Here is a 27,287-nt window from a genome sequence, read left to right as displayed (position 1 = left end):
TTATGCACGTTTCAGGCCATGCTCTTATTTTGAAGGCGAAATCGCAAAACCGGAAATGCTTTTGAGGGCTATAGAGACCAGTTTGACTGTACTTTTATAGCTGCCTTTTCCGGACACGTTATAGTTGCATCAGACAGAAACGACAGACAACGACTGTCATGGCAAGCACAGAAGAACAAGGTAATTTGCACGGTAACATCGACAGTTGTTTTGGCATAGATTCTGAATGTTGATTTTTTTTATAAGTCCATAAATAACTAGGATTTTATAAACGAGCATCATCAATGCACCTCTCTTGTGTGGGTTAACCTAACACACGTGCCGAAACGAAAGCAGCTAGCTCAACAGCTAGTAAATCTAGTCAGAATAATTACAATCTAGTCAGTCGTATGCTAATGTCTTCACACGCCCGTGTGTAGTTTACAAATAAGTAAATAGATAGCTGTAGCAGCTGCTTTAAACCTACATAGGTTATCTGTGGATTGATGATGTGAGGAAATAAAAGGAGAGTGAGAGGAAGACAGAAGTGATACTGTTGAGATGACGAAAACACATTTGCTACTGAATAATAAGACTAGAGACGACCAGACACACAAGATCTCCGTGTAGGAGCAGGCTTAGCTATGAAAAGGAATTTAGCTCAACAGTAAATAACATGAATAATTGCAGCATAGTGGCATCTGGAATCAAATATTGGGCTTAAATGAATAACATGCAAATGTATTTGAGGGCATACAAGCAAACCTCGTAACTGTAGAGTTAAGGTACTCGAATGTAATGGAAAATAACACTTATTAGCAATATTTGTAAAAAGCTAAAGAAATTCATGTGATGTCCCGGAAACCTTACATTAATTTTCCACCTCTGCAACCCTACAAATACCTAGCTAGCCTTTGACTTTCTTGTAAAGTAGTTAATTGATCAACATTTACGATAATCATTCAAACTGATCGAATTACCTAATTGCAAGTGGGTTATTGGTAAACACTATTGAAGGATTTGTGGCATTTAGGGTATAAGGCTGAGTGAAAATGCCCATCTTTCATAGATTTATGCAATCCCCATTAATATGGGGATTATTTTATTACCTTAAAGTTCTGGGGGCTTGGGACTTCCGTAATAACCAGAAGTACCAACATGTGTTAGGTGGGGTTAGAGGACTGGGAGACGAGGGGAGCCTGGTGACGCTGGCACCCGGACACACGCTCTCTCTCTGACACACACACACACACAATCATATGGAGGTGGTTTAGGAAAGTGCCACTTTCCATCTCAGCCTTTTAGGCTTCACAAAAAATCATTGCCTATTTGTGTTACAATTGTGCAATTGTTGAGGTTTCTTGTTGACCACTGATTTAGAATTTAACAACTTTATTTCCAAATGTACTTTTAGGTATAACAATGACTTGAGACATGGTCTTTTATGTCCCATCATGAGTCAGGTGAGACCTGCTGCGTCTGCTGGCACCAATTAACCAGTACTTGGTTTCAAACAGCAGAGTAGCATGGAAGTGAAACCCCACTAGGATACTAGCCCTCTGAGCGCCGTGTTGGTCTACCTTCATCTGGGCATCAGATTGTGTTCTTCTATTACTGTGAGGGCTGACTGCAGAACTTGATGCGGTATCATTCCAAAACGCTAGGGTATGCTGCCTGATCATTGGTGGAGCAAAACTAAACAGTTTATGCTTCTACCTCGCAACATTTTATTGTATTTTTACAGCGTCAGTCTTATCCTTTAGTAAACTGCCTCTAGCCCTACTGCCTCTGGCCTCTTGCCCAACTGCAGAAATGTCACATTCTGGGAAATATGGCTTTTAAAGTAATTGTCATTCCAATGCCTCTTGTGATCAATTGTAGGCTTAGCCATTGAAGGTTTGAATCACCAACCTTCTTTGTGTAGGACTGGTTCAGATTTACACTGGAAAATTGCATAGGCATAACTTATGCAATTTTTATACATAGCATTTAACTAAATTGCATTAAAAGAAAAAATGCTGCAAATAAAGTACGCTTTTCTTCACCTGGAAACTTCTACAAAATCCACTTCCCTACAGGCATTTTCTATTATATTTTTCTTGCACGCTCATCCAGCGAGTTATTGTTGTAAAAGTGTAGTGGACTAGTAATTGAATGTGCATGTTTGCCCTCTTGTCTCTGCAGCCTTTGACTTTGGTGTCTTGCTGCTTGAGAGAGAAGAGGGCAGCCTGGAAGCCCTGAATGCGTACCTGAGCTCCCGAAGCTACCTGTCCGGGTTCAGGCCATCTCAGGCCGACCACAAGGCCTTCTGGGCTCTCTGCAGGGCCCCGGCTGCAGAACACACGCACGCCCTGCGCTGGTACAGACACATAGCAGCCCTGCTGGGGGGCCCCCAGACCAGCCCCCAGACTGGCCCCTGCCCAGAGAGCAGTTGTGAGTAGACATCTAGAGGTCAGGGATTCTCAACGTTAGTGCAGACCCACTGGAACCATACCTGTCCATGATTGCTAGGATTCCCAGGTCAATTTTTATTGAAAATGACAGATTCACAATACCATAACCTTTAATTGACAATACCTCATTGAATGTTGATTTGCATAGACTATTCTCACATGGAAAAATGCCCGTTAGTGTAGGTATTAAAAATGTGATACTGACGTGAAACATGTTCATTTCACTACAAGGGTGAGAGAACTCCTGTTTCCGGTTGAACCTCCAGTAAGGATCCCTCTCATCATTGTTCTTTCCATCTCTCCCTCAATATTGGCTTCTCTCCCCTTCCCTGAAAAACCACCCCACTGCTTGATGTTCACCACTAGGCTAACGGTAGAGATGTGACTGGTAACTGGTTTCTCCAGACATGTTTGGCATTCACAAGTTCAGTCTTTGTTTCTCACAATCTGAGTCCCTTTACCAAACTCCCAAGCGGGCTTTTACTGAGAAGGACTTCCATCTGTCTACTGGGATGCCTGATTGGTGCTAACCAACCCTGGCTCCTAACCCTGAAGCCTGGTGCTGTAGTTACATTACATTTAGTCATTTAGCAGACGCTCTTATCCAGAGCGAAGTACAGGGACATCCCCCCGAGTCAAGTAGGGTGAAGTGCCTTGCCCAAAGACACAACGTAATTTTTTTCACAGCGGGGAATCGAACCGGCAACCTTCTGTTTACTTGCCCGATTCCCTAACCGCTCAGCCACCTGACTAGTTCTTCTGGAATGTTCTGCCACCCCGTTGGAGATCGTTCACAGGCCCGTAGGTCTTTTTTTTCATACAAATAAGGCAATTGATTTGCGAAATGTTATAAATGTCAAATTAATACAAACACACGTAATTCACATTCAGTTGATTTCCGGCCTAGGCTATAGAACCGGCCCGACACTGGTTGGGAAGAGATCTTGGCCAGCCGATCACGGTCTGATCTCGGCAAATGGCCCAGTGTTTCGTTTTTTTCGGCTCTTTGTCTTTGGAAAGAATATGGCTATGTTGGGAATTCTTATTGCTATTTTGACAAGCATATTAACCCTAACCCTATCCTGTTTAAAACTGCTCAGGCTACGTAAAACACATCTGAGGTGGCATGAAAATATAAAATGAGGAGCATTAGCTTCCTGACTGCTGCAGAAGGAAGATGGACCTGATAGTGTTTTTTTAAATAGACAAGAAATGATCCTGTCATTTTGTTCTGTTTTTTCAGGTAAAGCAAAACGAGAACAGCCTTCCTGGTCGGCACCAGTTGGAACAAATGTTGCAGAACTGCGACTGTACAATAGTCTAACACGCACAAAGGTGAGGTTTACCGCGGTGTGTGTGTGGTCTTGTTTAACTACACTTGTTGGGACCAATGTTCAATGGAGATGTACAGTCAGTGTAGTTGACCATGGCGGCTGTAGGGGGCTGTAATCTCTGCACACTGAGAGAGAGGCTGTTAAGATGTGGTGTTTCACATGCATGAATAAGGATGTGTTCTTTCTGCAGGAGCTGTTTGTTCCGCAGAATGGGAAGCAGGTGCTGTGGTATTCATGCGGGCCGACCGTCTACGATGCCTCACACATGGGACATGCCAGGTATTCACTCAGCATTATTACACTAGGTAAAGCCAGGCAGAATTGCTAGGTCAGGAAAAACATTTACCATAGGTCATTAATACTTTATTTACAGTTAGGTCCATAAGTATTTGGACATTGACACAATTTTCATCATTTTGGCTCTGTATACCACCACAATGGATTTGAAATGAAACAATCAAGATGTGCTTTAAGTGCAGACTTTCAGCTTTAATTTCAGGGTATTTACATCCAAATCAGGTGAACGGTGTAGGAATTACAACACATTTTATATGTGGCCCCCCTTTTTAAGGGACCAAAAGTAATTGGACAATTGGCTGCTCAGCTGTTCCATGGCCAGGTGTATGTTATTCCCTCATAAAGGGAGTTCGTTATTTCATTGACAAGGAGCAGATAAAAGGTCTAGAGTTCATTTCAAGTATGGTATTTGTGTTTGGAATCTGTTGCTGTCAACTCTCAATATGAAGTCCAAAGAGCTGTCACCATCAGTGAAGCAAGCCATCGTTAGGCTGAAAAATCAAAACAAACCTATCAGAGAGATAGCAAAAACATTAGGTGTGGCCAAATCAACTGTTTGGTACATTCTTAAAAAGAAAGAATGCACTGGTGAGCTCAGCAACACCAAAAGACCCGGAAGACCACGGAAAACAACTGTGGTGGATGACAGAAGAATTCTTTCCCTGGTGAAGAAAAACCCCTTCACAACAGTTGGCCAGATCAAGAACACTCTCCAGGAGGTAGGCGTATCTGTGTCAACGTCAACAATTAAGAGAAGACTTCACCAGAGTAAATACAGAGGGTTCACCACAAGATGTAAACCATTGGTGAGTCTCAAAAACAGGAAGACCAGATTAGAGTTTGCCAAAAAACATCTAAAAGAGCCTGTACAGTTCTGGAACAACATCCTATGGACAGATGAGACCAAGATCAACTTGTACCAGAATGATGGGAAGAGAAGAGTATGGAGAAGGGAAGGAACTGCTCATGATCCAAAGCATACCACCTCATCAGTGAAGCATGGTGGAGGTAGTGTTATGGCGTGGGCATGTATGGCTGCCAATGGAACTGGTTCCCTTGTATTTATCGATGATGTGACTGCTGACAAAAGCAGTAGGATGAATTCTGAAGTGTTTCGGGCAATATTATCTGCTCAGATTCAGCCAAATGCTTCAGAACTCATAGGACGGCGCTTCACAGTGCAGATGGACAATGACCCAAAGCATACTGCGAAAGCAACCAAAGAGTTTTTTAAGGCAAAGAAGTGGAATGTTCTGCAATGGCCAAGTCAGTCACCTGACCTAAATCCAATTGAACATGCATTTCACTTGCTAAAGACAAAACTGAAGGGAAAATGCCCCAAGAACAAGCAGGAACTGAAGACAGTTGCAGTAGAGGCCTGGCAGAGCATCACCAGGGACGAAACCCAGCGTCTGGTGATGTCTATGGGTTCCAGACTTCAGGCTGTCATTGACTGCAAAGGATTTGCAACCAAGTATTAAAAGTGACAATTAGATTTATGATTATGTTAGTTTGTCCAATTATTTTTGGTCCCTTAAAAAGGGGGGGGGGCACATATAAAATGTGTTGTAATTCCTACACCGTTCACCTGATTTGGATGTAAATACCCTGAAATTAAAGCTGAAAGTCTGCACTTAAAGCACATCTTGATTGTTTCATTTCAAATCCATTGTGGTGGTATACAGAGCCAAAATGATGAAAATTGTGTCAATGTCCAAATACTTATGGACCTAACTGTATGTAACTGTTGTGAGATTCCGGAACCTGTAGATAGACCTGTAGGAGACCTCAATAGCTGGTGGCAGTCTAGAACCTTTCAGTGATTTAGTTTTACTGTTGGAACAAATATACGCGTTTATTTAATCTTAACCTTCATTTTCAGATCTTACATTTCCTTCGATATCCTCAGAAGAATACTGATGAATTACTTCAAGTATGACGTCCACTACTGCATGAATATCACAGACATTGATGATAAAGTAAGACTACCATTTGATCACTTTGTGCAAATTTAGCAACCCCAATTCCATTAGTCAGGACGTGTCAAATAACAAATAAAAACAGAATACAATGATTTGCCAATCCCATAAACCCATATGTTATTCACAATAGAACATAGAAAACATATCTAATGTTTAAACTGATGAAATGTACAATGTTAAGGAAATAATAGGGTAATTTAGAAATTGAGGGCAGCAACATGTTTCAAAAAGGTTGGGACAAGGCCATGTTTACCACTGTGTAGCATCCCCTCTTCTTTTAACAACAGTCTGTATCTGGGAACTGAGGAGACCAGGGGGGTGTTCCATCAACGTCGATTAAGGAAAAGCGAGACTTATTTCGACAAGTCTCACTTACTTCAGCGAGAGTTCCGTTCCATTAAAAAGGCTTATTCTAGTTCTAGCTACGTAACCAAGGTAATTTATACTTCTGAACTAGCCTGCTCAGTGTCAGGCTAAAAGTCGAGCTAAATTAAGATGTGTTGCAAATAATTTCAAACTGGCGGAAACAGAATCTCAAAACACAGTTCCGTCGAGTAAATTCCAGCGCGCAAAGCACTGGAATGTCCGCAAAGTCTGTGTTCGGAAACATAAGTGAAGACTTTTTGAAGTGCAGACATGGATGAATTTACGTGTTTACTTCATCTCCAAAGAATGTATTAATTTAAATAAACAAGTTAAGAAATAATGTATTTTCTGTTTTCAAAAGCCATTGGTTAATTGACATAAAATAAGGCCTTAGAAACTAAGCAGAGCGTCTAGACAAGTTACAATCAAGTATGGCGTATACGTTCTCTGACAACCCTGTGGTGGATGAAGGTGCTCAGATTATACAAAGAGCGTTTATCCCACCAGCCCCAAGGGTCTTCAGAGACAGAAGTAATGCTTCCCTGACCAGTATCTGTGGAAGAGGTATAGGTTCAGCAGGCCAAGCATAGTTTATCTACATAGATTTTATTGTCATTCTTAAAAAAAAAATATATATATATAAAAACACTTTAGCAACTCTTAAAGACCCTGTAAAGTGGAATTAAAAACGAGTTTCAAGTTCACCACACCACAGAATAATGTGTTATTAACTACCCATCCAAATTCGAATGAAAAAAACACAGACAAGTATGTTAAATTAGGCTTTGAAATCGTAAGAAAATCAGCAGTCTTCTCTGTTCGAGACTGGGGGGGGCGTGTCGCCTGAAGGAGCTGAAGCTCGGCCCCCTCGCTGGAAGGCGCCGCCTCTCTCAAGTAAGCTACCTACGACCCAGATAATGGACGCTACGTCAAGCCGAACAAAACTGTATAGAATTAGAATGTATTTGTTCAATGAGTGAAACATACAGATGCATATAAATGAAATATTGCCCTGAGCTGTAACACAGGAGTAAACATTTACAACAGAGACAGCAGACAATGAGCTCTCCAACTACTTCTAGCACATTAGCTACCATTTCACTAAAATACCTTCATTCGACACTGAGTAGCCTAATATCAAGTTAGCGGTGTGCACTAATTATAGCAGAGATACCTCTGGAAAAGTTATCTAGTATAATTATAACAAGCACACAGAACTGAGTGATGAACTGCTGGCGGCAGTGGACCAGGTGGTCCAGGTGCGACCGGAGGATGAACGTCCGGGGGGCCGATGCTCGGTACGGCTCCGCGCTGCAAGAGAAGCCGTATGTTGGTGAACCCCGTCTGTCTCTGGTCCATGTTAAAACTGTCCGCCGTGAAATGGTCAGTGGCGCAGAGGCGGCTGTTGGAGTTTATCCAAAGCTTTCCATGAGCGTGGCTCTTCACAAAATCTATCCACCTATTTTTCCTTTCATTATCAATAGGGAACTCAAATGGCGTTGCAGCGCAGCTGGAGTTCTTGCATCCATGGAAGATTCAGTTGCGGGTGGTGGGAGACATCCTGAAGCTAGCTAGCTAGCTGATGTAGGCTACAATAACAGTACAGCAGCAGGAGCCATTCAGTGATCTGACGTAGATGGGGCGAAATGACGTAGATAGGGCATTTTTGGCTCCGCCCATTAAAACTTGATCTGAAAACGGAAGAGAAACTGTTCTTCGGTCTAACTAGAAAGTAGTAGAAAGGAGAGTAGTAGACTATAATAGTAGAAAGGAGGGTAGTATACTGCAGTCTGTAGGTAGGCCTAGACTATGTAGTCTGCTGGAATCACACACAAGGAAGCAAACTCACTGTAGCCAAGCCTTGACCACTGTTCAGTCTGTCTGCATCTCTGTGTCTTTGCATGTGGGACATTCTTGAACAGGGAACTATGCCAGGAAATATGAAGGGTATACCTTGATCCAAAGCAGTACCTGAATATTATCACCAGTTTTCCAGTTAATCTTGAAACAGAAAGAATCAAGGAGACTTTTTATTCAATTGTATAAAGTATTTTCATCGTTTAAAGTAGCCTAAATGTTGACAAGCCTCTATATTACTTCATCCTCCTTCTGGCTTCCCCAATGTTATAGGTGCAATATACTGTCCCCGTGGGTGTATCCAGGCCCACTGGAAGTCTCAGGGGGTGGATGCCTGGTGCCCCCAGGGTTAAAAAAGCATTTCTAAAATGCCCTCTAGAGTGGCAATAATGAGACCAAGTGCCCTACTGTCTGCCATTCACATTTTGAAATATGCTTGAGTGCCCAGGATGCCCCACGCAATAAATGACAGTGTACCCTATATAACTTTAAAAACATATCTTAATGAGTTCCTTTAGGCCGTGTTCACACTTGACTTCTTTTTTCAGAAAAAAGCACTGCCTTCAGCGCCTTTTTACATGCAACCCTATGGGAAAAGGAAAAAGGCGACTTTTAAAAACTTCTAAAAAAGCGCAGCGCCCGACGCCTTTTTTGAGTTCAATTTTCTCAACTTTTCAGAAAAGCGCTGGGTGACGTCAAGCGCCTTTCTGTCAGCTGACCAATCAGGACGAGGAGAGTAGGTACGCGTAACCTTCTACCTTAGTTACAAGGCTATGGCTCCTCAAACGCCAAAGCTAAAGCAAGTAATTGCATTTTATTCGCCATAGTAGCTAGCTATCAATAAGTAACCATCGGAAAATAACGGATAATAATGTATCGCTAGAATGTATGATTCCCGTTCAGGTTTCAGAATTCTCGCGCTGAAATCGCTCAAAAGGCACTGAAGGCAGCGCTTTTTTCAAAAAAAAAGTCAAGTGTGAACACGGCCTTATAGTAGAAAAAATGTAATGCAGTACCCTATAAGGTGCCCTTACAATGGTCTAAATTTGACTGTTCCCGTGCTCTTACTTCCAATGGAAAATGGTGCTGTTATGAAGTGCCCTTTATGCTGCCCCTACTTGACAGTGTCCCAAATGGTGCCCTTTCCAAAGAACACGATTAGATGCTGTGCCCAACAGTCTCCCCTACAATGTGCCCACTAGGGCAAGCTTTCCCAAAGTGAGGCTGTGACGACACTTGAGGTGTCGTCCCATTCCCATTGTTACACTGGTGAGAGCCCATGTCGTGCAGTAGCAACCCTTTATAGTTTGTCCCCTGCTCTTCAAACAGCCACAGTCTGCCACTGTCCAAGCCCCATATGGACATGTGGAGGCAGACTATGTTAATTGGAAATCTGGGGCAGCTGTCCGTACACTGTCAACCAGAATAGTAATAATTGGATTTTGATTAAATATGCACGCGTAATATAATAATGATATATTCTTAGTCATGCTGAGCAATTTTAAATGACTATTCTGCCAGGCAAAGTGTGCTACAGTTTGGGTCACCTTCTAATCTGAAAGTCTGTGCTGGATCTGTGCAATAATACTTATTTCCTGTTGAGAATATTGGCCATAGGCTACTGTCAGAACAGTTTCAGCAATTTACGCTGCTGAAAATAACACCACTCTGCTGGTTTACGCTTTGCTTTTTGTGACATAACTGTTCTTTTCAACGATCGCCTGATCTGGGATGCACAGTCTAAGCTTTTTGAGGTCTAGCTTGAATTAGCTTTGCCTGTTAGTGGAACTGAACGTTAGTGGAACGGCTTGAGGCTTAAGTCTAAATTGACGTTTACCCAAGTGAGACTTATTCGTGTTAGCGCGACTTGCGTTAGCGACGTTGATGGAACACCCCCCAGTTGTGGGAGAGGAATGTTGTGCCTTTTGTTTCTATTGTGAATGACATACGAGTTTTTGAGATCAATCAAATCATTGCATTCTGTTTTATATTTACATTTTACATAGTGTCCCAACTTATTGGGAATTGGGGTTGTATAAAAAAAATGACTAAATGTATAAATTGATTAATTGAGTAGATTGCCAATCATAATTTTTGTAATCTTATTTTCCAGATAATAAAGCGTGCCAGACAGAACTACTTGTTTGAGCAGTACAAGGAGAAGAACCCACAGCCTGCGCAGATACTGCAGGAGGTTCTGGACGCCAGAGTGGTAAGACATTTACCATTTCTAGTTGGGTACAGCAACTGGTTCTCATTAAATAAACAACAAACGTAAAAAGGCTGTGTTGTCCCCCAACATCTTAGGACAAAATGCACAATTTTTCAAATTTGGGGGTGGAAATAAAAATAAGTAAACACTGACATCTCTAGGCACTCTTTAGGACTCCTGTAAACAAGCAACATTTATTTTCCTAATTTCAGTCTGGCCTCTAGTTTACCTCCAGGTCTGGTTGATGGAAGGGTGTATGTCTTCGCAGGTACAAAACCCTCATGTGTGAACTTGTGTTTCCAAGCCCTTCCAGGCCAAACTGGCCGAGACCACAGACCCAGATAAGAAGCGAATGCTGGAGACCCTGGACTCGGGCGTAGCTGCAGCGCTGGTACCCCTGCAGAGGGCACTGGAGCATCAACAGGCAGATGTACAGGGCAGGGCACAGGTGAGACCTTCAGCCAACATCCACCTCGTGTTGAGTTTGAGTACGTTAGTTAGGCTGGTCTTGTACCTACGTTGTTGCTATGTGCTGTATGCTCTAAAGCTTGAGTGAAATGACCAAGGTACGAAATAGTGCTGCTGTGGTCAAATCTACCCTAACCCATGAATCATTTTTCAAAAACACTGACCAAATAGAAGTATGTCGTTGGTAGAGACGTATCCCAAAATGCAATTCTCAGGAAAGGCCAATCTTACGCATGTTGTATTGTTGTTTGGAAGCGTGCCTTACGAGGTTTTGCTAAACCAGCCCAATCAGTAGTTATTTTCTGATTTTGTTTAGGTGTTGTTGGAAGAAGCCAAAGACCTGCTTTCTGATTGGTTGGATAACCAGTTTGGCAGTCAGGTTACAGAGAACTCCATATTCTCTCTTCTCCCGAGTTACTGGGAAGGAGAGTACCACAAGGACATGGACGCCTTGAATGTATGTCACACCTCCACGTCCTCATTCTGCCGTTCCATTGAAATCAGACCAGATGCATGATCTGGCCATCGGCTAATGCCAGTGTTGTCTGTCGTGCAGGTGTTGCCCCCGGACGTGCTGACTAGAGTCAGCGAGTACGTTCCAGAGATTGTGGAGTTTGTGAAGAAAATATTCAGCAATGGCTATGGGTAAGACATAGCTTCTCTAATTCCCCTCACAGGATTCAGTAAATCTGTACGCTAATCACTGTCAATACTGTTGTTCAAATAAAAAAATAAACACTCGAAGGACGTAATATTTTACAATTTCGTAAAATTCGTAATTGACTTCTTGACGTCTTAGTGTTCCCCTACTCTTTATCTGGCACTCAGCAGATGCTACAAACATTTCGCATTTTCAACCACTTTATTGTAGCTTTGGTTGTCCTTATACATTATTGGTGAGGAAGTGTTAAGATGTCTAATAAAATCAAACAATATTTAGTAAGTATATCATACTTTAAATACTAATTTAAAGATCAAAACTACTTTATTCAGCTCCAACCTTACCTACAGCTCTGAGAATTGCTAAAGGTGTTCGACATTACGCCTAATTCTATCATTTGCATCAGGTACGCATCGAATGGTTCTGTTTATTTTGACACGGCCAAGTTTGACACCTGCCCGCATCATTCCTACGCCAAGCTTGTTCCTGAAGCGGTTGGTGATCAGAAGGCACTGCAGGAAGGAGAAGGTACGTTGGTGGATTTGAAGGAGAACATTTACATTTAGCATATTCATAATATCAACACTTTTATCCAAAGTGACTTACAAATAATGCAGATAAAAAGGACAGTAGCAAATAAAGGATCCGATGTTTTCTGATATTGATATGTTGTGTGTGTGATCCAGCAGACTGATGGGGATGGGGTTAGGGGGAGAGAGATGTCTTAATGTACCTTAACCCCCTCCACCCCTGTTTGGGGTCTTGTTTTTATTTCTATCCTGTCCCTTAGGAGACCTGAGCATCTCTGCCGATCGGCTAAGCGAGAAGAAATCCCAGAACGACTTTGCCCTGTGGAAGGCCTCCAAGCCTGGCGAGCCGTCCTGGGATTCTCCCTGGGGGAAGGTGAACCATCGCCCTCCTTTCTTTAAACATCCAGTCCAGTTTAGCCCATAACCCTGAAAATTCTCTGCAGATGGAATGAGCAACATCTGTTTGTATTCCCCCCCCCCCACAGATTATGGCTTCCTTATTATAAAAGTCTTGTTTTGTATTGTAACAGGGCCGTCCAGGGTGGCATATTGAGTGCTCTGCCATGGCTGGGTCCATCTTGGGAGAGTCCATGGACATCCACGGGGGGGGATTCGATCTCCGGTTCCCTCACCATGACAATGAACTGGCTCAGTCAGAGGTAAGATGGCCCTAGTGTCCATGTCTGTCAGAGGCGGGTCAGGGTTAACCTAAAAGGTGGGTCAGGGTTAGATGGAGCCTAGAGATCCAGTAACTGTTGCAGGTTGTGAAATCACGTCTCTGGAGATGGAGAGCAAAGTTTCAGATATTGTGAACATAATTTTTTCTAAAAGGATTTAAAAAAAAGTTTTTGGCATATCCAGTTCTTCTAGGAGACCATATCATTGATGTGCTATATATAGTGTAGCCTACATTTCTAATGGATTAAAGATATCCATAATTAACCACAGCTTATTATAATTTACGTGCTGACGCACCAATAAGAAGGCCACTGGAAGATGGGCTGTTTATTTGAATCTATCGTCCAACAGGCTTACTTTGAGAATGATCACTGGGTTCGCTACTTCCTGCACACTGGTCACCTGACGATTGCAGGATGCAAAATGTCAAAGTCTCTGAAGAACTTTATCACCATTAAAGATGCCTTGGCCAAGAATACCGGTAATCTCCATGGATATGAACGCACACACACATTAACACACATACACAGGTGTGGGACAGGATATTTAGTTGGCAAAGTAAACAATAACCATAATAACCAGTTTATCTTTTCAAGTTTGACTAAAACTAAATGGTTTGTACTAACAGCAGTGTGTGCTTAGCTCGGCAGTTGCGTTTGGCCTTCCTCATGCACTCCTGGAAGGACACCCTGGATTACTCTGCCAACACCATGGAGGCTGCCATCCAGTACGAGAGGTTCATGAACGTACGTGATGCAACATGTCTGACAGCCAGCCCACCCTTTACTCAGCATTACAAAGTTGCAATAAACTTAAATGAAGTACAATACCTACATCTCTGGAAAACATTGAGAGACCACTGCACCTTTTTCTTTCAATTAAAAATAGTTGAGAAGAAGTGAGGAACGCAACCGTTCCTCACTTAAAATTGTCCTTCTCAACTTAAAAAATAAAATAAATAAATAAAAGATGCAGTGGTCTCTCAATTTTTTCTTGAGCTGTACTAGATTTTTACGAAAATAACTTGAGAGATGGAGATAAATATTTCAATGGCTGTACAAATATCAGGGATGTTGTTTCTGTTAGTCCCCCCCGTACCTCGGTTAGGTTTAGTAAACTGGTAAAACCATCTGGGAAACTGGCACTCATTCATTGTGGATGAGTGAATTAACTGGTGAGGAAATTGTGATATAACTAGTGGTGGGCGCGCTGCGACTCTTATCGGCGATAAAAATAATATCGCCGTTAATCTATTCTCAAAGTTGGGTAGGGAGCTGGGTCTCTATTACGCAAGCTATGATGACTTTCACCTTGATATTTTAGCGCGGATGTATACCTAGCCGAATTGCACTGTAGGGGACGAGAACAAGTCTTCGAACCTGTGTCTGCCTTGTGTAGGAAATTATCACATCAAACGTGACGTGCTAACATGGATGCAGCTATGAAGCCGCCTGGTTTGCTTCAGGGAAAATGTATTTTTAAGAAGCTTCCCAATGGAAACCTCGACAAGACAAAGGTTGTTTGCACCTTGTGCTATGCAGAATTAGTTTACTGTAGGAGTTTTTCCAGTCTCAAATACCACCTAAACGCAAAGATGCCGGGCCAAGCACTGATGTAGCGCAGGGGAAGAATCGTCGTCAAACTACGATGTTTGAGTGCAACCGAGGCAAGCCCGTCAGCACAGCTCTTATCAGCCAAGCTAACTAATCTAATAAACAGTTAATAAACACAAGTACATCTTATTGAACATAATTTATTTTCATCACCAATTATCATAGTAGAAAAGTTTTCTCAAGCAGTTTGTGATGCATTTTGGAAACAGGAGATGAGCTCCTGGTCTAATGCGCCACCTGGCTTGAGAAACCCGTTCTCAAAGACTTACTTCTGGTCATTATTTGGGTAGCACACATATTCTGAATGCCTTCGGCGGAATTCAAATGAGCCATTTTAATCTAGATTAACGCCAAGATTACAGTGAGATTAATCTAGATTAAAAAAATTAATCTATGCCCACCACTAATATAAACATAATAAATGACACAATTTAAGTTTGTAGCAATTTGTTCACAATCACTTTTCCCCCCCTCTCTCCACAGGAGTTTTTTCTCACAGTTAAAGACCTCCTGCGTGCTCCTCGAGACATCACAGGGCAGTTTGAGAAGTGGGAATCAGCAGAGATGGATCTCAACCAGAGGTTGGTACCCAAGAAGTTGCCCACCAGGCTGGGTTAGGGTCAGCTGGGTTAGGATCAGCTGGGTTAGGATCAGCTGGGTTAGGTTCAGCTGGGTTAGGTTCAGCTGGGTTAGGTTCAGCTGGGTTAGGGTCAGCTGGGTTAGGGTCAACTGGGTTAGGGTCAACTGGGTTAGGGTCAACTGGGTTAGGGGCACCTGGATTAGGGGCACCTGGATTAGGGGCACCTGGATTAGGGGCACCTGGATTAGAGGCACCTGGGTTAGGGTTAGCTGGGTTAGGGTTAGCTGGGTTAGGGACACCTGGGTTAGGGTTAGCTGGGTTAGGGTTAGCTGGGTTAGGGGCACCTGGATTAGAGGCACCTGGGTTAGAGGCACCTGGGTTAGGGTCTGTTGAAGTCTGTGTGTGCTAATATAGGATACATTTATCCTATATTGGCCCTAATACGTGATGTGGTTTTTTTCTTCCTTCTGGAAAATTTGTGTCAAACAAGTGTTTTTATCCCCCTCCCTGCTGTGAAGCGCATTGTGTTGCCTTCTGGTATGAAATCTGCTATATAAATAAAGTTTGATTGATTTGTGTGTTTCCCTGGTTTGCTGAGTCAATTCGGAACAATAGACAGAAGTTCTGAGGCTCAGTTTAACACAAGCCTGCAGATCTGAGCTGCTCACAGGCCTCAGTCCCAGACTCATGGAGGTGTGAACAGCAGAACAGGGTTAGGACATTCATAGTGATTGACAAATCAAATCTGTCAAACTCATCCCTGTGTGTGAGTATAGCTCTTTGGTTAGAGCTTTTGACTGGAGATCATTGGGTTGGAGGTTCAAATCCCCTCCAGTGTGTTGTTTTGGAAAAGGTTGCTAATTATATCCATGTTTTGTATTTATTCTACATTCCTGTGGTCCTGTCTGCTGTGTAGTTTCTCCCAAAGGAAGCTCCTTGTCCACGAAGCTCTGTGTGACAATGTGGATACGCGTGTTGCTATGGAGGAGATGCGAGCACTGGTCAGCCTTAGCAACACCTACATCGCCAGCAAGAAGACCTCCAAGCTGCAGCCCAACCGTCTGCTCATCAAGAGTGTCGCTGTTTATCTCACTGATATGCTCAGGGTAAACCGGTGTTTATGCTTCTGTAGACTCAAGCACCTGTTGTGTGTGTGTGTGTGTGTCAGAGTGTGTGTGTGGACCGAGAGATGGAGAACAGAAGGCCATTCATCTGTTGAACCCTTTTTGTTTGTAGACATTTGGAGCTATTGAAGGGACAGAGTCTATTGGATTTGCTGTTGGAAGAAAAGGCCAGTCTGTTGATGTAAGTATGGAGTTTATAACCGTTGATATTTCCCATCTTGCCCCTAATTTAAATGTTTAAGTGAAACATCGTTTTGTTTCTACATGCAGCTGGAGAGCACAGTGATGCCTTATCTGGAAGTTCTGTCACATTTCAGAGAGGGGGTTCGAAAAATTGCCAGAGAGCAGAAAGGTAATTTTTTGTTCATGTTTTATCCTCTGCTGTGTTTTTTGCATTTCCATCAGAAACGATTAACAAAAGTGACATTTTCAGGGCTATAAAATATATTTTTACACATACAGTAGTGAGTTTAATTTACTGTCACTGTTTTTGAAACCTGCCGTTGTACCTGTACTCTGTGTTTACAGTAGTATTATGGAGGATTATAAAGTCCAACTACTCTTGTTAATAGTTGGGAGTACAAACTAGCACTGGTGCAATGTGGTGAACACAGGTGCAATGTGGTGAACACAGGTGCAATGTGGTGAACACAGGTGCAATGTGGTGAACACAGGTGCAATGTGGTGAACACAGGTGCAATGTGGTGAACACAGGTGCAATGTGGTGAACACAGCTGGGGGGAAAGGCTGCTATTGTCTTGCCTTTATCAATCTGTGGTTTGGCACGGCTCAGTGGTTAGAGCATTTTGCAGCAGATCAAGAGTTGAACTGTGTATCATGGATATAAGCGTGTTCTGAGTGAACTGTGTCTCGTGGATATAAGCGTGTGCTGAGTGAACTGTGTCTCGTGGATATAAGCGTGTGCTGAGTGAACTGTGTCGTGGATATAAGCGTGTGCTGAGTGAACTGTGTCTCGTGGATATAAGCGTGTGCTGAGTGAACTGTGTCTCGTGGATATAAGCGTATGCTGAGTGAACTGTGTCTCGTGGATATAAGCGTGTGCTGAGTGAACTGTGTCGTGGATATAAGCGTGTGCTGAGTGAACTGTGTCTTGTGGATATAAGCGTGTGCTGAGTAAACGTGTCGTGGATATAAGCGTGTGCTGAGTGAACTGTGTCTTGTGGATAGAAGCGTGTGCTGAGTAAACGTGTCGTGGATATAAGCGTGTGCTGAGTGAACTGTGTCTCGTGGATATAAGCGTGTGCTGAGTAAACGTGTCGTGGATATAAGCGTGTGCTGAGTGAACTGTGTCTCGTGGATATAAGCATGTGCTGAGTGAACTGTGTCTTGTGGATATAAGCGTGTGCTGAGTAAACGTGTCGTGGATATAAGCATGTGCTGAGTGAACTGTGTCGTGGATATAAGCGTGTGCTGAGTAAACGTGTCGTGGATATAAGTGTGTGCTGAGTGAACTGTGTCTTGTGGATATAAGCGTGTGCTGAATAAACGTGTCGTGGATATAAGCGTGTGCTGAGTGAACTGTGCCGTGGATATAAGCGTGTGCTGAGTGAACTGTGTCTCGTGGATATAAGCGTGTGCTGAGTGAACTGTGTCTTGTGGATATAAGCGTGTGCTGAGTAAACGTGTCGTGGATATAAGCGTGTGCTGAGTGAACTGTGTTGATGTCGTCAGTGAGTGAGGTGCTGCGGCTGTGCGACGCCGTGCGGGACGAGACGCTTCCGGAGCTGGGAGTTCGTCTGGAGGACCATGAAGGTAATTTCATCTTGTTTCAAATCCATATTCTGAATATGTGAGCTACTGTAGACACACCTATGGAAACATAGTACAATATATAACACAAGTTTTTGCTAAGACGTACAGCACATCCAGCATAAACTTGGCTGGTTTTGGTGTTCAGTTTTGTTGTTCTGGTGTTCAGGTCTTCCCACGGTGGTGAAGCTGGTCGACAGAGAGATGCTGCTGAAGGAGAAGGAGGACAAGAAGAGGGTGAGCAAACACCAGATAACATAACAACATGATGTGATGTAATGTTAGTAAACATGTTCTGTGGATCAATTACTTGTTTGCATTCACATGTTTTGTATCTGACTCCTACCATTCCAGTTGAAAAATAATTTTTTTGGCCTTATTTATTTTACTGGTTACGAAAAAGAAAAACAATAAATTTGTATCATTATGCTAATGAGGGAATTAATTCTGTATCTTAGATGGAGGAAGAGAAGAAGAGTAAGAAGGCCGAGGCAGCCAGGAAGAAGCAGGAGCAAGAGGTAAGAAGCTGACTCGCCAGATTACAGCGCTGACTCGCCATAGTACAGCGCTGACTCGCCAGATTACAGCGCTGACTCGCCATAGTACAGCGCTGACTCGCCAGAGTACAGCGCTGACTCGCCAGATTACAGCGCTGACTCGCCAGATTACAGCGCTGACTCGCCAGAGTACAGCGCTGACTCGCCAGAGTACAGCGCTGACTCGCCAGAGTACAGCGCTGACTCGCCAGATTTGTTTTCTAATTGCTTCCATCTTTAACATGAGTTAAACACATACGTTTTTTACTGCATGTTCAACACAGGCAACTAAACTGGCAAAAATGAAGATCCCACCTTGTGACTTGTTTCGCTCTGAAACTGACAAGTATTCCAGCTTCGATGATGCGGTGAGACAGGCCACTGTTTTATATCTGAAATTATAAGTGTGTAAAAATATATTGCCAAAAGTGATGTCCCCCATTTATACACCGATAGGTCTGATCTTATCTGTTTAGTCAAGAGTTTTGTTATATTTGATGTAACATGGGATGAGGCCCTTCAGTGTATGATTGCTGTTTAAAACCTACTAAAGGCCGGTACTATGCTTCTGTAATCAACAGGGTCTTCCAACGCACGACATTGAGGGCCAGGAGATCAGTAAGGGCCAAGCCAAGAAGCTGCGTAAGCTACAGGAAGCTCAAGAGAAACTGTACAACGAGTTCCTTCAGATGAACCTGGATGGAAGATAAGAGAACATGCTTCCAGGCACCTCCAGACAGCTCCAGGGTGTTCCAAGGGCCCAGTCGTACCTGCAGCAGCTGTCCTCTCCAGGGTTAGGGTGTCCAGGAGTGCAGTACATTCTGCAGTGCTTCAGTTATGAATTCTCATAAAATGATGTTCCCACTTTCTTGTCGGTAAATGTCTAAATAAATATGCATTTAGCAACCGAACACTCAGTCGTAGTTAGTCCATGTTTCTAGGTAGATACCTTTTTAAAATTATGGTGGAAATACAGATAGATAAAGCCTTCAATGTTTTGTAATTAAGCTTCAGATTGTGGTATCAACTACTGATGTTTTGGTTGCTCTGGTAATTGTTGATAAAAAAATCCTGATTCATAGGATTTAAATTCCCGTTTGTATAGTTATAAATGAATGATTACATCTGTATTGAAACAATTCCATCAAATAAACTATTTATAATTGTTTATTTACTATGTTAATGTGACTGAAGTTGTGATATTAATGTACTTTCAAGAAAATACCTCAATAATGGCACCATAAAGTTTGGTCATTTTCAGCTTCACATTTCAACATCAAATAAAGCTCTTAACGTGATATTTAACTCTTGCCCATAATATTTGACAGTGACTGTGAGGTTAGAATTCTGCAGTCAGACAAAAACTACTTGGAAAGTGCTCCATGGGAGGAAAGTGCTCCATGGGAGGAAAGTGCTCCATGGGAGGAAAGTGCTCCATGGGAGGAAAGTGCTCCATGGGAGGAAAGTGCTCCATGGGAGGAAAGTGCTCCATGGGAGGATCTCAGTCAGAGAGACATTTTTGAGCATTAGGTGAACTTACTGAGGCAGCTGTATAAATCAGATGGACTGATTGGATGATGTAACATCTCAAAAAGCAACTGTTTGCACACAACATTTGGATTGGAATCTATGCAGAAGGTTTTTGGGGGAGGTTACCCAATAAACTTGGATATCCTAACCCTGCTGGTCACTTCCAGAATTTGCTGGTCACTTCTAGGAAATCTGTGGAGATGGAGCATCCTTCTTGAAAATCAACCATCTGTCCACCAATCAGGTGCATCCTTACTGAAGACCAACCATCTGTCCACCAATCAGGAGCATCCGTCCTGAAGACCAACCATCAATCAGACATTTACAGTATGTTCAACCGCTCTGTCACAGTTTAAGTTTAGTTGTTTATATAGTGTCTTTATAGTTCTCTCATATCAAACTAAAGGCAAGCACTTTGAAACAAAGAATGTTCTATAAATATGTTATTGAAATTGTATTAAAGCCACATGAATCTAACCAAAGGTAAGATTTTTGGGGGGGCAAGTGCCGTGAGAGGAGAAATTTAAATATTCAAGATGGCCTGGCCAATTTTTGGTTTATGCAGTTATCAGGTCTTAATACAAACAACTTTTCTCTTTGACTTTATCTTAACTTCAGTGCTTAAGTGAACTAAATGGCACTACATGTGTATACTATATTATTACAGACATGAAGATAAACGCATCTTATAATCAGATATAACCTCAACAATAACTATTTACTATTATATTGTATATAACTACAGCATCTCAAGCTCTGTGATTTTTTTTACAGCTGGCAAAATCTCTTAGCAGAAACATTAACACCACAACGTTTACTACAAACTGAATAAAGCCAAAAGAAGATACGCCGTAGTTGTGGTACAGGAAGCCTCCTATCGTTGGTCCGATCGTGCGCAGCAGAGACTGCACTGACGCACACAGCCCCAGCATGGTGCCTGGAGAAACACACAACAACTTATAAATATAAAAGCTTTATATTTTATATCTTTAAAAGCTTTATATTTTATCCATTTGCCAGATGCTTTTATCCAAAGAGATGTACAAATAGTTTATATAGATGTTGTATATACAGCTCTGGAAGAAATTTAGAGACTACTACACCTTCTTCCTTAAATTTAAAAATAGTTGAGAAGGACAATTTTAAGTGAGCAACAGAAAGGTAAAATTTCAGAGGCCACTGCAAATTTTACCGTTCTGTTCGTCACTCAAAATCGTCCGTCTCAACTTCTTTTTTTTATGAAAGAAAAAGGACCAGTGGTCTCTAAATTCTTTCCAGAGCTGTAGATGTATAAGTACAACAGGAAACCAAGGTTCAGAAGTGTACAGATCTAATGTCCTAATAGAGGATCTAATGGTATTTCAGTGGTCAGAGAAGATTCCTTCTCTTCTGAGCAGAAGCCGTCTTACCGGTGTCGGAGGAAGGCACGCTCTTTGTGAGCATGCTGTCTGTGATTACGTTGAACACACTGAGAGAGAACATCATGGGCGCGGCGATGAAGCAGAACTGGAATACGTTCATCATGTACGCCTGCCCGAGAAAAATTCACATATTCAAATGTATTTATGATTCATACGTACATTCACACATTCAAATAATAAACAGGACATGTGTAGTATGTTTATAAGACAGCTGTGTAGTATTCACACGGAGGTGCAGTAATGCACCGTCCCTGCTCAGCCTGCTCCTACTCAGGTCTGCTTCAGCATTGTGCTCCGTGTCCTTAGTTACTGTTGTCGGCCAAACCCAACATCCCTACTCTAAAGATGTGTGTTGCTCACATAAACACAAAGAAAACATTGCATTTGGAAAAGTGGCACTTTTGTTACATCATTGTGTCACAAAGTCAAGCGAATTTGTTATTTTCAGTCTCTAAATTGATCTCGTTTGCCCCCCCCCCCATCATTGGAATTACAATGCCCCCTCAGTTAACTAGATCTATTTTCATAGGGAGTGACTGGGTTAGGGTTAGACTAGTAGCTAGGGACTGGGTTAGGGTTAGACTAGTAGCTAGGGACTGGGTTAGGGTTAGACTGGGTTTAATGGTTGTTTTCGTTATCTTTACCTGAGCCAGGCCGACTAAACTTGAGATGCTGACAGAGAGAAGAAGAAGGATGTTTTCAGAATACTTTGCTGTCAGAGGGCCAATGACGACTCCTTGGATTCCCTGCAGACATTAGCAAAGAACAGGTCCATCGTGTTGCTTTACCCTTACTATTTAATAATTAGTCTCTTAGCCAACAGTAACACCTTACATATTGATGGAAAAATACTTCGTAATTCATTTTAAAATATGTTCATAACAGAATATCTGCAAAATATGATGGTCTTAATACTTTGTCACTGTACATCGATTAACCTTGAGAGGCATTTGTAGTCAGTGGCTTCATCAAGTGTACTTTGATACAAACACCAAACGTTCCTACCATCTGCATCAGCCCAAAGTAGGCCATCAGATACCCATTCTGCTTAGGCTGCAGCTGGAAGAAGTTGATTGCAATTATGGAAAACATGACCTGAAAAATACCTGAAAAAGATCATGCAAACAACTTTTATTTGATCTAACCTTTATGTAACAATGAAGGGCTCATTGAGATATTAAACCTATTTTTCAAGAGTGTCCTGGCCAAGATGAGCAGCACCAACTTAGTACATATTACAACAACAGATCACATATTACAACAACACAACATGAAAATAGATCCCAGATCAGGGCATCCAGAGTTGGATCTCCCCTTCAGGGACTAATTCAGATTTCCAAACTCTTGGAATTTAATTAAATACCTGAATATCATGAGCAACATTGTGTCCAGCTGAACATAACGTGGTTTCAGTCAAATAAAGCACTGGGGACAACGCTGACTGCATCCAGACCAAACACAACATGTCAAGATGCACCTCATCAAGGATTATTATATATATATATGTTTACATGTAACACTTACCTGCTGGCAAACCTGAGATTATCTTTATTGTGAATGTTTTAGTCACACTGGGAAACCTCATCAGTCTAGTTATCTCACTCAAATTAAAGATGTTTTTTTCACGAAGTTTTCCTAAAGAAAATGGGCACAAGCACACACAACAGGGTCCTTCAGGGTAAGAAGGAACTTCTTGTTGTGCTGTTGTTAGATACCTCAAAAGTTGACCAACACTTTACAGGAATGATTAACTGTGAAGTATAAACAGTGTTGAATGATTAACTGTTAAGACTAAACAGTGTTGAACGGGAAATAAAAAGTTTCAAACTCTTACCATCTGTTTTGGCACCTTGAGCTTGTGGTTTTGTGTTTTTTGGGATAAACTTCCAAACTAAGACTAAGCTGATGAAACTCCCAGAAGCAGCAACGCAGGCGGTGAAGGTTTCCCTGCAGATCACGGAGAAGAATCAGCAGACTGATGCTGGAATCAACTGGCCTGACGACACGTTTTGCAAAGGGACATTCTCCTTTTCTCAAAACATAATTTGGACCCAATAATCAACAGGGTAAATCACAACTAGAATCTGAGTCACCTTAAAGATGATGTACGCAATGTTGTTGAGAAGCACTTTTTGTCATATTTGATATTAACTCAATCCGACATCTGTGGGCGTCGCAGGACTGTAATAAACACGACAAATCATTCATTTCCGAGACTACCTACATACCTGCGCGCACTCTGCCCCTGCACTTAATGCATGTTATTGTAGTTTTCAACCAGGCTAACATGCTAGCTTGAAAGTAGTGAGTACTAACGTTAGCCATGTTTATGTTCATTAAAATAGTGTTGGTTGTGTTTTTATATGTGAATGCGACATGGGGGAATTTGTGGGAAAAAAAAACTGCTGCTCTCAAAAGCTCCCTTTCACTAGTGGACTTACTAGACTGGTCTCCCGGGTTAAGGGTAGTTCTGTAGTCAGGCAGCGCGTTCATGTGTTTTGTGGGAGTGGCTTTGAAGGGAGGGGATGGGATATTATGGTTTGAATTGTTTGGAAAAGAAGCTAAAATAGCTAGCTTCGCAAAACATGCCTACACCAGCTTTAACGCTTCATACTTCATTGTATGTATTTTATCATTGATTTTAGTAATTATTAAAATATATGGAAAATCATATTTTATTCAAATAAAAGCAGCCTTGATAGCAATGGTTCCACTCAAAACTGTTGGAAACGTGGGATGGTTCCAAGGTTCCAAGAATTCTGAGCTAATTTGGTGGGAAAGGGGTGTTAGAGACCAGGTACCTACCCGTATAGACCGGGTACCTACCCGTAACGACCGGGTACCTACCCGTAACGACCGGGTACCTGCCCGTAATTTTTTTTTAAAAGATGGATTCCTGGTGGAATCTTCACACCCACGACATGTCTCCCCCCCTTACACACACAATCTAGACAAGGCTTCCCTCTTATTCATGCATGGTGACAAGGCTTCCCTCTTATTCATGCGTGGTGACAAGGCTTCCCTCTTACTCATGCATGGTGACAAGGCTTCCCTCTTACTCATGCATGGTGACAAGGCTTCCCTCTTACTCATGCGTGGTGACAAGGCTTCCCTCTTACTCATGCATGGTGACAAGGCTTCCCTCTTACTCATGCATGGTGACAAGGCTTCCCTCTTATTCATGCGTGGTGACAAGGCTTCCCTCTTATTCATGCGTGGTGACAAGGCTTCCCTCTTATTCATGCGTGGTGACAAGGCTTCCCTCTTATTCATGTGTGGTGACAAGGCTTCCCTCTTACTCATGCGTGGTGACAAGGCTTCCCTCTTACTCATGCGTGGTGACAAGGCTTCCCTCTTACTCATGCGTGGTGACAAGGCTTCCCTCTTACTCATGCGTGGTGACAAGGCTTCCCTCTTACTCATGCGTGGTGACAAGGCTTCCCTCTTACTCATGCGTGGTGACAAGGCTTCCCTCTTACTCATGCGTGGTGACAAGGCTTCCCTCTTACTCATGCGTGGTGACAAGGCTTCCCTCCTACTCATGCATGGTGACAAGGCTTCCCTCTTATTCATGCGTGGTGACAAGGCTTCCCTCTTACTCATGCGTGGTGACAAGGCTTCCCTCCTACTCATGCGTAGTAACCCACGACATGTCTCCCCCCCCCCTTACACACAAACTGGAACTTGTCCTCTGCGTTTCTCCCATCCATGACTGGCCTCCTCCTAGATCATAATGACCAGGTACCTACCTGTAATGACAGGTACCTAGTACCTACCCATAATGAGTGCTGAGGGAACCACCCAAAGTGGAGCCGGCAATCATGCCGATGCCAAAACATATTCCTAGTTTGGCCAGAGCATCCGCCCTGCGCTCTGGCTCCGTTAGGTCTGTTACAATCATCTGGGCCCCTGTGAGATATTATTGATTGAAAACATTTATGAAGGAACCAATACTACATGGTGTCACATGACCAAGCAGCCTCACCTTAGAAGTTAACAGTAACATTATCAAGCTGACAACCATGCATATGGATATGGTCAATGCTATTTCAAATTTCTAAACATAGATTAACATATATGAAGAAACTATTCAGATGAATAGTTATTAATTAGTGAGTAGAGAGACAAGCTATATGTAATACAGCATCCTAAACACAATACTTTTGGTTTTGACTGCATCAGATAATTTTTATAAATTGTAATGTAATCTAAAGTAACGTACAGTAGGGGGGATTTGGATGCCTTGCATCTGATCAATCTGGAGCCCAAGTTATGGTCCCTGCTATACGACACCCTATCCACAGGAAGCGTAGCCTTACCGGGTAGGACATGCATGAAGGCAGCAGGGAGTTTGTGGATGAAGAGCATGAGAGGATTGTCAGCGATTGCTAACAACAGAAAGTAAAGGACAGATGCGGCGCAGGACAGACCCAATGCTGCCCGCGCTCCTGCCAGGTCTGCAAACCTGCCAACAACATAAACAATCAGGACCATCCAGCAACAGGTGTCCTAACACTGATGGCACTGATGACATGTATACTTTTAGGGTTGGAAAGTGTCCAGGTGAGTTTTCAATAGCCAAATGCTGCATGTAAGTGTTTCGCAATAGTACTAATTGTACTTTTTAAGTAAGATACATAATGAAGGTTTACTGAAACATCCTTTATAAAATATACATAAAAAGTTTCTCTGAGTTTGCAAATGCAAACAGCTCAACCTACAGGGAATTATATAGAAATGCAATACACACACACAGTACACACACACAACACACACACTGTACACACAACTCTTAACATGCTTTACTGTACTGAAACCAACACCCTACTGCATTCAGTACAAATTATTCTGTAAAATGTTGCATTATTTGCATAAATAACAGAATAGAATAAAACGTTTTCCAAGGATCATTGTAATAAACTTACCTTACTGTTTATTTAATTATATTTGAGAACAATCCACACTGATCGTTTCTTTTGAATAATACAAATGGTGGAGTACTTTAATGTGGACAATAGCAGAAATAGATGGAACCACACTTCATAAAAAAGGTTGTATGATAATCTATACTTTTTGCTCACCTGCCAAACAGAGGTCCCCCAAGAAGCTGAATGACACCGACCATAGTTTGCAAATAACCGAACCAGAGGGTGTCAAAGCCCAGTTTCCTGGCCAAATACTAGTCAAGAGAATGCATGGGTTAGGCTATTTAAGGCAATCTCAAAATCAAAATAAAACACCAACACTACAGTTACAGACACACTGTGTATTTCCTCAATCATTTATTTGTTTGTTGTATTAACTTACTATTATATTAATGGATGCATTTTATTAATATAATGCACGCTATTGGCGATTTATTTATGTATTACTATTGCAGGTTTGGTTCTCTTAAAATAGGCTACATCCATGACAACAAAATACACGGGTCATGTTTAACATGTCTTGCTAAAAAGGTCAATGTAATTTCACCAACTGGGACATTTACAACAGAAACCTACTTACAGGGGTAACAGAAAACTGTAAAAACATCCATGTAATGTCCAGCGCAGCAATGAGGTAGGTAACGTAAATTATATTCTGCTTCGATCGTGTTGTCAACTCTGAAACGGAGGTCTGCGAACTTGGACCGACTCCTGCCATTTCCAAATTTGTTCCACTTTTCATTTTCCGGTCAATTCCAACAATCTGAACACCCAGATCGGAACAAATGACTGAAAAGTAATTTACATCTACGTTAAATCTCAGTTTTACGTTCCATGGTGTAGACACGTCTTACCTTATAAATCTCTTCCAGTGACGAAAGACTAAGTGATAAAGGACAGAGATTCAAGTTAATCACGATTTTACATATTTTTTTATGGACTTTGATCTGAAAAATCGGTATCAGCCGAGG

At 42.2% G+C, this 27,287-nt stretch overlaps 2 protein-coding genes across 5 annotated transcripts; one reads left to right on the top strand and one right to left on the bottom strand.

The window, feature by feature from the left end:
• The first annotated feature begins 50 nt into the window (after positions 1-50).
• On the top strand, positions 51-19,608 carry cars1 (cysteinyl-tRNA synthetase 1). 3 transcript variants are annotated; one of them, XM_062470689.1, is made up of 23 exons: positions 106-180; positions 2,164-2,412; positions 3,676-3,767; positions 3,957-4,045; positions 5,946-6,042; positions 10,382-10,480; positions 10,785-10,928; positions 11,265-11,405; positions 11,505-11,593; positions 12,016-12,137; positions 12,400-12,512; positions 12,670-12,798; positions 13,169-13,298; positions 13,460-13,563; positions 14,914-15,011; positions 15,927-16,116; positions 16,247-16,315; positions 16,405-16,486; positions 17,827-17,907; positions 18,074-18,141; positions 18,363-18,422; positions 18,725-18,808; positions 19,022-19,608. In XM_062470689.1, exons 1-23 carry the CDS (start codon positions 159-161, stop codon positions 19,148-19,150), a joined length of 2,481 nt encoding a protein of 826 aa, XP_062326673.1. In that variant the 5' UTR covers positions 106-158; the 3' UTR covers positions 19,151-19,608. The 3 variants fall into 3 exon arrangements, with proteins under 3 accessions (XP_062326675.1, XP_062326673.1, XP_062326674.1); XM_062470690.1 differs by lacking the exon at positions 106-180 and adding an exon at positions 1,398-1,442; XM_062470691.1 differs by lacking the exon at positions 2,164-2,412 and having other exon boundaries at positions 51-180.
• Positions 19,592-27,287, bottom strand: slc22a18 (solute carrier family 22 member 18). Of its 2 annotated transcripts, XM_062470702.1 has the most exons (11): positions 27,171-27,287; positions 26,897-27,079; positions 26,473-26,570; positions 25,711-25,856; positions 25,168-25,300; positions 23,226-23,338; positions 22,916-23,026; positions 22,397-22,497; positions 22,036-22,137; positions 21,380-21,500; positions 19,592-20,907 (listed from the first exon to the last, which is right to left on the bottom strand). In XM_062470702.1, the coding sequence occupies exons 2-11, from the start codon at positions 27,056-27,058 to the stop codon at positions 20,720-20,722; spliced, it is 1,275 nt and encodes a 424-aa protein (XP_062326686.1). In that variant the 5' UTR covers positions 27,059-27,079; positions 27,171-27,287; the 3' UTR covers positions 19,592-20,719. The 2 variants fall into 2 exon arrangements, with proteins under 2 accessions (XP_062326686.1, XP_062326685.1); XM_062470701.1 differs by lacking the exon at positions 27,171-27,287 and having other exon boundaries at positions 26,897-27,155.

Source organism: Osmerus eperlanus, chromosome 10 (genome assembly GCF_963692335.1).
Source record: "Osmerus eperlanus chromosome 10, fOsmEpe2.1, whole genome shotgun sequence".
Taxonomy (NCBI): domain Eukaryota; kingdom Metazoa; phylum Chordata; class Actinopteri; order Osmeriformes; family Osmeridae; genus Osmerus; species Osmerus eperlanus.
The sequence above is the reverse complement of the archived record's forward strand: the minus strand, read 5'-3'. Positions and strand labels throughout refer to the sequence as shown.

What these genes read in the sequence shown, in the direction of transcription:
- cars1 (XM_062470689.1), top strand. Translation starts at nt 159, where the DNA reads ATGGCAAGCACAGAAGAACAAG. An exon ending in TGCCTTGGCCAAGAATACCG is followed by an intron (nt 13,299 to 13,459) that starts GTAATCTCCATG and finishes GTGTGTGCTTAG; the next exon opens with CTCGGCAGTTGCGTTTGGCC. An exon ending in TCGTCTGGAGGACCATGAAG is followed by an intron (nt 17,908 to 18,073) that starts GTAATTTCATCT and finishes TCTGGTGTTCAG; the next exon opens with GTCTTCCCACGGTGGTGAAG.
- slc22a18 (XM_062470702.1), bottom strand. Translation starts at nt 27,058, where the DNA reads ATGAAAAGTGGAACAAATTTGGAAATGGCAGGAGTCGGTCCAAGTTCG. An exon ending in TCCCTCAGCACTCATTATGG is followed by an intron (nt 23,339 to 25,167) that starts GTAGGTACTAGG and finishes CGTGATCTGCAG; the next exon opens with GGAAACCTTCACCGCCTGCG. An exon ending in TCAAGGTGCCAAAACAGATG is followed by an intron (nt 23,027 to 23,225) that starts GTAAGAGTTTGA and finishes CATTTTCTTTAG; the next exon opens with GAAAACTTCGTGAAAAAAAC.